This window comes from Phytophthora parasitica (genome assembly GCF_000247585.1).
Source record: "Phytophthora parasitica INRA-310 unplaced genomic scaffold supercont2.5, whole genome shotgun sequence".
NCBI lineage: Eukaryota > Oomycota > Peronosporomycetes > Peronosporales > Peronosporaceae > Phytophthora > Phytophthora nicotianae.
In genome coordinates, this window is record NW_008648991.1 from 547,323 (window position 1) to 556,557 (window position 9,235).

Consider the following 9,235-nt stretch of genomic DNA (forward strand, 5'->3'; position numbering starts at 1 on the left):
ATCCGAGGCCTCCACAAAGCTTACACGAAGAAGATTCTGCTGTTGACGAGTCCTACGCAACTCCTCGACCCACTTTGGTAGAAGAGAGTGCAGCTGACCCTGCGATGGGTACGACTCCTACCAGCTCGCCCTGCTGTAGAGAGCCTACGCCAAGCGATGCAATGCCTGAACAATCGCAGCCGTGGCTGCGATTTGGCAGAGGATCCGGGCGGGTGTTCTCGCACCCCCAAGTGTCTCCACACGCGTCAATTCTCAGCCAACCTCTGTCAGAATTTCAGCTTTTGGAACCAAATAACTCGGCTGACACTGCTCTCTCGAGCCAAGCTACAGAGACGGAAAGCTGGGACCTATCCTCGCCTACGCGTTCGTATTCCAGTACTGGCACGCTGTCGTACGGAGCTCCGTCGCCAGTAGTTCCACCTCCATCTCTAGAAGCTGCTACCGACCAAGCTCCGGAATCTGTTGTATACGAGTCTCCACGTCACCCGCGTCGAGTTGTGGAGATCGCACCACATCGTTACCGGTACACTGGGAAGATCCCGGTTGATAAGTGGTTTGACGAGTGTTTTCACTCGGACGGCTACGAGTCGAACGACATCGACAATATCTCCACTTCGCCTCGTAAGACCTCTCGCGGGTCCAGTCAAGTGTCGCCTTCTGCTGCGTCGATAGCCAGCTCCCCAGGCTTCGTTCTCCTCGGGGATACGTCACTCGACTCTGCGCGTAGTGAGTGGGCACGCGGGATTCAGGCCTAGGGAGGTAATGGTGCTGACCAGCCAGTACAACCCTGATGGCATCAAGTTTCCTCGTGTGAGTACCGGTCGTCGTAACGGCGAGGGCCGCGGGTGTTATACTCGTTGTACGGCCTCAAGTTGCCCGAACGCGTCCTGTAGTCGGTTTTGCGACGCCCATAACTGTACCTTCGGAGGAGACTGTGGCAATTCTCTGAAGGAGAGCCCCGTATTGCAGATCAGCCGCAACGCTCGCTCTGGAATCAGAGGAATCACTGTGTTTGCAGCCATTCCTGCAGGTGAGGTAGTTGGAGAGTACCTCGGGCATCTCAAGTTGGCGGGTCCTCCTATGAAAAATGGGCCTGCTAACGAGGGTTACATGATGCGTCTAAAGACGCGTGCCAAGGGCAACAAGTACGTGGGCATCGACGCCCAACATGGTGGAGGGAAGATCAGACTACTCAATCACTCCTGCAATCCGTGCGCTCATTTCCATGAGGACCAGACTGGGTCAGAGTTGACTGTCGTCGCCGTGACGACGCGTGACATCTTCCCGGGCGAGGAGGTGACGGTAAGCTACGGCGATAAGCTGTGGTTTATCTGTCTTTGTGGTTGGTGGGGATGCCAACACCGAGACCTACAGCACTTCAATGACTTCCGCTCTTCTCCGTAGGCGATCGCGTGTAAATGCCGAAATCCTATTCGTCTACGGTCTGTTGGATCCAACTTCCAGGCTGGATGTGGTATCTTCACATTTGAGGTTTTTTTAATGAGTTGCAGATGAGCACACAAAAAGCAGTATATTTGATCCGTTTTGAGGGTTTTCTTTGAAAATCCAGACCGTATCTTCATTCTTCCTTTATCTCGCTCGCCGCTAACGACAACCACAATGTCGCGCTGGATGCGGATCTTGTGACCATCTCAACGTCTAATGGGCATCTCCCTACGTATATGTCCCTAGCAGCGCGGTCGTCGCAGTGGTTACAAGAATTTTTCTGTACCTGAGCTGATGCTCCTCTGCAATGTACTAGACGAGATTCGACCTCTCGGCAAGGACATGTGGGAGCGTGTCGCCACCAAATACAACTCCTGTCGTCCTCGAGGTACTCTGGAGCGAGACTACGACTCTCTACGGAGGAAATTTCGCAGCCTCGTTGCCAAGAACAAACCATCCGGTATTAATGGTGAAATACCAGAGTCACAGAAGCCAATCGCTTTAACCCAGGAGATACACGTGCATATAGAAGCAAAAGCTTCCGTTTTCTAAAAATTCGACGGGGACGATGGCGGAGAAGACGATGAAGCTCTACTGAAGCACGTCAAGTCGCTATCGAAGATGAATTCGAGCTTGCGCTCGAATTCTGTAGACACGGGTAACGTTGAACCTGACGCTCAGAACTCTCCAAGGAGATCTTCAACGCAGACACCCCAACCACGAGCAAGTTTCCTCCCGGCGAACCATGATCGCAGTGTTCGTGTGGAGGAAAACCAAGAAGTGAAGTCCTCAACTGACGAACAACTTGCAACTACGCATTCGCCTGGTACAGACCCACACCGCCTCACGGATAATGCTGGAACCGGCTTGATTAGCACCTCTGAAGGTGCAATCCCGGTCGCATTTGCGCAAGATATAGAGGACTGGCCGTCAGATAACGGCGAGGAAGCAACTCTTCGTGAGGAAGACCGCGAGGTAGAGGTAGAAGCCACAGCCACAGAACAAGGCAAGTCTCAGGAACAGTACGACTTCTCGGAGACCCGTACAACAGACGATCAACGCGCAAGCATAAACACACAGAGATCCTCTCGAGTTTCACTTCAGTCTACCTCCTACGCGAGCGAAGAACGTTTTGTCCCCATCATGGCGACGCCTGAAGGCCCCAGGCTTACCAGAAACTCAGACAACAGTTGTTTTGATGAGAGAGAAAAGTCCAGAAACAAAAGGCTGCAAACCTCGAGCAACCGACTGAGGGCAAGAGATCTCCGGGTGCTGCGCGACAACTTTACGGAAATGGGAGGCACGAGCAAGACGTTCTCGCAGAAAAGACAAGTTCAAGAGACTCCAGGAACTACAACCTACGCGACGGCGAAACGATTCAACGCCAGACAACGGATGCAAGAAATGGAGAAACGTGTGACGATGAATGAAGACACCCAAAATGTAGCGGGGTTAGAAGTGGCCAACCTGATGGCCTATTTCAGGGAGGACGCAAATAGACGTGCCGACGCCGAAGGAAAACGTCGTCGAGAACATCGCAACGAGCGAAGAGAAACTGAACGAAAGGAGAGAGAAGCGAGAGAGCAAACTTGACGAGAAGAAGGGAGCAGACGTCCAAGAGCTGGCTGAAAGTCGCAGACAATTCGACGAACGAATGAAGCTTGACAGGCAGGAAGCTAGAGAAAGACACCAGCAAATGATGATCTTACTCTCAGCATTCATGCCAAAAAAGCAAGAGTCTCAGAAGGAGGACGAAAACTCAACGGATTTGTTGTAATTGCCTTCGTAAATACACATTAATGAGCTACTTCGTACTGCATGTCATCTTGACTGTGAAATAAGGTTGTTCGTATCTCGCTGATACCCACAGTGCGTACCCGATAATTGCTCAAACGAAACAGGACGTTCAGTCTAACTCGCCGCTTCTCTTTATCGTAGGGCAACGGCAGCAATAAGCGGTGGTAAACCTTCTCGATCGACCCCATACCCCACTCGGCAGACTGCCGTATTGACGTAATTGCCGACGACAAAGCTCCAGCGAATCTTCTCACAGAAGGCATCAAACGACCTAGATCTCCCTCGTTTAACGGGGTTAGAATTCTTCCTCTCATGTCGCCTCCACACGGGAATGCGCTATCCGCTACAATACCAAAACGCTGATCGGGGTTCGGCTGTCTGTCCGATAGTTTCTTCCTGAATGCTAGGCAAGTGTCCCCGTCGTTCCAGGATCCGGGGCAGTTGTGTTTGGCCCATATTATTAGACCCTCTACAGAAAAACATAGAGTCCCGGTAACGTACACACAATGCAGCCACCCGTAGTAATGAGCGTTTTGAAGCTCTCGTTCTGAAGGCGACTGCACCTAGACCGAAAAAAGAAATCTTTGTCAATTTACATGAAACCAAGTGAGCTCAAGTAGTTTTGGGAAAAGTGCGTACTCTGTAGTTTTTCCATCCAAAAAGCCCCAAGTGAACGAAAGGAGAGGCTGTTTCAAAGAGACCAGCTTCGCCAGCGCTCTCTGACGCGTCAGCGATGGCCACACTATTCTTGCCGGGCCGTACCCTTTCAAGGCTTCTGAAAGCGCAGCTTCGGCCAAATTAATAGCCCGCGAAACGGTAGCAGGAGGAGCTCCAAATTGGAGACAAAGTTGGTTGTTCTGCTGGCTACCCACGTAGAAGGAAAGCAACAACCCAAATATCTGGTGGTGATACTTCAGCTTAGGTGGTCGTCCTCCTTTGGGGTTATAGCTGGGAATGTAGTAGAAGGGAGTGAAGCGATCCAATAGTTGACAGAAATAGAACCTATGGTAGCATAGTACAAAGATACCGTCAGGTTTGTAGCTGCTAAGCTCTGGAGTTTTTAGCAACATGCCTCGTAAGGTTCGGTAGTGATTGGCGGTTTTTGGACTGGTTTTTTAATCGTGTTTTCTTACGGGTGTGTGTGGTCCTCAAATTCGTGATTAAAACATTTGGAAGATTCTTTTTAATACCGGTTGTGGAAGGCGCCCAGTGGGTGACTTCCAAAACTGTCCTGAACCGGTTTTATCATTTTAATCGGGAATTTATTTTAAATTACAAACCGGTTTAATGCGTATCAAACCGGTTGCTGGAACGCGACCTTCGGGTATAGTGAAGTTCAGTCATATGTTTAATCACGTTGCTACTTAAAAATCGGATTAGAATTGTTTGATGAGACCAAAAAGTGGTCTCACCAAACAATTCACCGTGATTAAACTTTAGTGCGCGACTTTTTATGTCGGTTTTGGGAGGCATCCAGTGCATCACGGTCGAGAGCATTATCTGTAGCCCACTACTGTACCTCGTTGAAATGCCTACATTGAGTTTCATTGAGGCGTAAGAATAACGCTATCTGGACAACATCAGAGTCGCGACAATTACGAGCTGGTCTTCAGTGTAGAGTCTGAGTTTGTACATTATGTTACTTTAATTCTAAGTGGGCAGCGTTTGCTTTTACGGCGAGTGAACAGCGACGAATACTGGCGAAGCAGGTGTGTCCGTGGTGTCGCCGGTTTGTGGTGTGTTCGCAGTCGTCACCGGAAGAAGAAATTTCTTGCCTGATGGAGACAGGTCCACTACGACCTCCAGGCCAACCTGCGTTCGGCCTGGGCGAAAGATGAGATACAGCACCACTTGCACCAATCCCAACGTTGCGCACACGGTTCCGAGGAGAAAAATAAAGACGTCGCTTGTCAGCAGACCGTTGATCATCCAGAGAACATTGGACGTCGCGCCTGCAAGACACATGCCAAAGGGGATCGACGCGCCCGACCGAGTCTTCAGCACGGTCTTGATGGTCTCAAATGGCGAGATATACAGCAACACACTGCCCACTGCCATCATGTAACCCGTGACAAGGCCAACCTGGTCGGTCGACTGTCCAGTGGCGCCCGTCATTCCTAGAATCGTGTAGATAGCGGTGGTCGCCACTACGAAGAAGGACGCACCAATAGCCTTGGCAGCGTACTGGCGTTGCTTAGTCCATCGAAAGAACACAGCAACGTACAGCACGGCCACGATGTCGCCGAACAGATACGTGGCAAAGAGAGGGAAATAGTCCGCGGTTGCCCAACCATACAGCATCCTGTTCAAGTCAAAAGACACCGTCGTTAGTAACAAGTTTTTCGTCTACAGAGCAGTGATGGGCAACAGCGACTTACAGCACGTGACAGTTGATCCAGAGTCCCACGAGCGGGAAAAGTGCCACCTCTCCGGTGTCTTGACGCTTGTGGATGCCGTACATTGCAGGCACGGAGCTCAGGATCATGGCAACCGAGCAGATCGACGCCAACACTTGGATGATCGTAAGTCCTACGCTCATAGTGGAGTTTCTAAAGCTCTACAGCTTTTGATGTGAGAGTCCAATTTCGAAATGAGCTGAGGACTGCTGGGCCTTCATGTTTGTTATCGCTCGACTGACGCCAGCACCGTATCCATCTTGGAGGCGCCGTCGAGCAACAAGCTGGTGGCGCCGAGCTGTCGACTTGTGCTTGGCGTCGTATCAATCGATTGGAAGTCACAACAAGAGTGATTGTCCAGGAGCACGAGAATGTGCTGGTTGGGGCATGTGTAGCGCAAATTCGCCTCGTCTATTGCTCAAATCTTCCGACTTGTCTTGCTTTGCTTCAGTTTTGGCTCGCAATGATTGGTCTGCATTGACAGAGCGATGATCCAGAGTCTGCGACCTAAAGGGAGCTTCAGTTTTGCACCAGCACGCACACAAGCACATCCTCCCTTCGAGAAGCAGCTTCAAACTTGAACCGACATGACGTGCCGTCGGCGACAGCATTTTCCTCAATACGTACTTCTCGGTGAGAGTTTTTATTCGCTGTGGTGTGAGCGCACGCCAAGGATTGGGGACGCCTCCAAACATCGCGAATGAAGCAAGTACTAGCTGCTATTTAGTCTACAGATTCTAAGCTGAATCACTGATGGAATCTGAAATGTTTAACTTAAATGTGACGAGCCAAGGAAAAACATAAAAAAAAAAAACTCTTGTTCATCGTGTGACTTGAAAATGGAGATCGATTCACAATGCGGCATTGTGAATCTGTGGCATCAACGACCAGCTAGTGAGTACGGCATCGTGCCCGATCGATAGTTAATAGCGACTAAGTGGCAGCATAGTCGAATGAAGGTCTAGTATCTCGCTACTTTTGATGCTGATCATTAAGTTGAGGCCCGAATCGCATTCAAAATTCTTTGTTTATAAACTTCCAACCCGTGCTACCAGCTACTTACGCTTGGTTCTGCTCGAAACAACTTCACTCAAACAACTTAACACGCTGTCACGGCGCACTGGTTCATCACTGGGTTCTCGAAGATCGTGAGTTCCGAGGACCCACCAGTCGAGGCACACTCCGTCACGAAGTCTCCCACTGCCGTCTTGCGAGTTTCCATGTACTGCACGAACGCAGCGAGTGGGCAGGTAAGTCCCGGTCCACTCTGGCATCCAGGCAGTGGGACCACCTGTTCGTTGATGTTAAAGCGGACGTAGCTCTCGCCATTGCAAGTGATGCGCTCCGTCACCATGCGCGATCCCATAGCAACCACCCGCGACGACCGGAAGTTGCGTGTAGCGTTGATAGCATCGGTCTGGTACGTCTCATCGTAGTTAAGTCCGAAGCCGGAGTACATGGCGTTGAGCTGCGTATCCTGGCTGAAAGCCACGAAGATTTTCTGGCAGTAGGTCGTCTCCGTCTCGTTCAGGAGCCTCGTCACGGCTTCAGCGTACGGGAAGCCGACAGTAGGAGCCAGCGCCACACCGTAACCGGACCCGTAGTAGTACCCCAGGTCTTTGTGGTACCCGTAGTGCTCCCACTCATCGTCCGTAAAGATCTGGCAGAACTCCAGGTGGTCCTTGCCCAGGAAGTTGCGTTGGTACATGCACAGATCCATGACGGTCAGTGCAACGCCAGTAGAGAAGCCGAAGCCAGGCCAGAGCGACTCCAGACGCTCAGCCAACGCTGTTTGCCAGCCTGTAGCCTCAGCAAATGCAGTCTGGGCTGAGCTCTCGTCCCCTTCGAAGTTAGGACACGTGTCAATTGGAGTTAGTGTGTCACCGCCCAAAGTCTCGTCGGTATTGTTCACTTGAACCAGAAGGTTGCTGTTCCAGTTTTCACCGTGGAATCCGTTCATAAAGCTCTTTGCAGTGCGAACCACACGCTCCTTTGCGTTCGACCACACGGTCTCTTTGGTGTTGTATAAGTGAGCGTACTTGGTACGGAACGTAGAGCCAACGTCGTAGGCTTCTTGCAGTCCGAGAGCCGTGATGTTCTCCACCTCGATCTCCGGATTCGGGATCAGATCCGTGAGGTTCCAGGTTTTCAGGAACTTCAGCTCGTTGGCCATAGTATCCGACATATTAGGCCAGCTCAGATACTCCGTCACAGTCTCGGCAAAGCTCTTGATGCCGTTGTAGCTCCCTGACGAAGGATAGCGCGTACCATGACGCATAATCTCCAGCATAACGACACGAAAAGTTAACTTTTGTGTTGTTTTGAACAGGGTTTGTATGTGCTTACCATGTGGACTTGGTCTACTACACAAGTTTCGTCAAGCGCGACTTGTTCGGCCGTGAGATCAGTGGCAGCTTGGTGGTAAAAGTTGAGCTGACTGGTATGATCCGTCAAGTCGAAGCCCTCGCTGTACGCTTGGGCAGTGTGAGCCATCAGCAGCACAGGCAAAAGAGCGGAGACGGTCTTCATCGTCGTGTAGATAGATGGCAGTATGTACCTGACGGTACGTTGGGATCGCTTGGCGGGATTAAAAGTGAGCGATCGGATCGAAGGCCATTCCGGAGTGGTGGAGACAGACTGTCCAGGTGCCTATCTTCTCCTTGACATCTCGAGATTCCGCGGACACTCGGCAGTCCGAATCTAATGGGCAAAACCCGGCACCTTCCAGCCAGCTGGCGGGACGTGCATCGTCAAGTGATCAAAGCGGAAGCGCTTCAGCACTTTCCGCCGTTGTCAAAGCGAATCTCTGAGGTAGTGGTGGCATTACTACAGGTGGCCGAGGCCCGCGTCGTTAAACTACAATCTGTAATGCCGCGACTATTGATGCCAGAATCTTACGGCGTTGTAACTCGTTTGCTGCAGCTCACTTTCATCTCGAGTTGGTTAGCATGGAAGTGGCCAAGGTCTTTACTGTTAGGACGCGATGGACCACTGCCAACGGTTGCAAGCCATTGGTAGGGCGCACGCACAAGGCACTACGTGACGGACAGTGCCAACGATTTCGCCTTGGCATCCCTTTGGCTGGAAGTAAAGAGCTGCGAGAACCCGCCGTCGTGATCGCCATGGTGCATCGTGCACAGCATCGTTTGGGGGATAGTGTGTCCTCTGCTTTAGAGGTAGAGTGAGATCAACAGCAACAGCAACAGTAGGTAAGTGGCTCGACGTCACCATCAGTTAGCCGTACACTCTAAACCCCCATTGCATTAACCTTGAGGCGGTGACTGCTTACGGCAACTTTGATTGATAGGAGAGCGGAATATATATATTATACTGCAGTCGAAAGAACTAGCCGATGCACGCCCCTGCGCACTCACCTCCACACTTACTTCCAACAATTTGCCAAGAAGATTTTCTTTTCCTTACTCGACCTGCCGTTTACCCTCTATCGCTCCAGCACGTGGCATTCATCGCTGACAGCTTCGAAAACAGCAACACTTAGTACCAACTGATGCTCGCAGCGATGGGCCTCGAACGCAACCCGAGATGTTGCTGTGAGTTTGGAGATCCGTGATACGTGAACACTAGCTATGAAATCA

General features: G+C 51.2%; 4 protein-coding genes across 4 annotated transcripts; 2 read left to right on the plus strand and 2 right to left on the minus strand.

Moving 5' to 3' along the window:
• Positions 1 to 104: 104 nt before the first annotated feature.
• On the plus strand, positions 105 to 3,039 carry PPTG_21414 (hypothetical protein; the record flags this gene model as incomplete). The annotated part of the gene is made up of 4 exons (XM_008897424.1): positions 105 to 621; positions 677 to 1,302; positions 1,693 to 1,965; positions 2,047 to 3,039. The coding sequence occupies 4 exons, from the start codon at positions 105 to 107 to the stop codon at positions 3,037 to 3,039; spliced, it is 2,409 nt and encodes an 802-aa protein (XP_008895672.1).
• Positions 3,040 to 4,914: 1,875 nt separating this feature from the next.
• PPTG_04528 (hypothetical protein) lies at positions 4,915 to 5,998 on the minus strand (the record flags this gene model as incomplete). Its single annotated transcript, XM_008896771.1, has 2 exons — positions 5,622 to 5,998; positions 4,915 to 5,545 (listed from the first exon to the last, which is right to left on the minus strand). Exons 1-2 carry the CDS (start codon positions 5,780 to 5,782, stop codon positions 4,915 to 4,917), a joined length of 792 nt encoding a protein of 263 aa, XP_008895019.1. The 5' UTR covers positions 5,783 to 5,998.
• Positions 5,999 to 6,127: 129 nt separating this feature from the next.
• On the plus strand, positions 6,128 to 6,220 carry PPTG_21415 (hypothetical protein; the record flags this gene model as incomplete). Its single annotated transcript, XM_008897425.1, has 1 exon — positions 6,128 to 6,220. The coding sequence occupies one exon, from the start codon at positions 6,128 to 6,130 to the stop codon at positions 6,218 to 6,220; it is 93 nt and encodes a 30-aa protein (XP_008895673.1).
• A 383-nt stretch (positions 6,221 to 6,603) lies between these two features.
• On the minus strand, positions 6,604 to 8,285 carry PPTG_04529 (hypothetical protein). Its single transcript, XM_008896772.1, has 2 exons — positions 7,986 to 8,285; positions 6,604 to 7,920 (listed from the first exon to the last, which is right to left on the minus strand). The coding sequence occupies exons 1-2, from the start codon at positions 8,166 to 8,168 to the stop codon at positions 6,739 to 6,741; spliced, it is 1,365 nt and encodes a 454-aa protein (XP_008895020.1). The 5' UTR covers positions 8,169 to 8,285; the 3' UTR covers positions 6,604 to 6,738.
• Between the last annotated feature and the right edge of the window lie 950 nt (positions 8,286 to 9,235).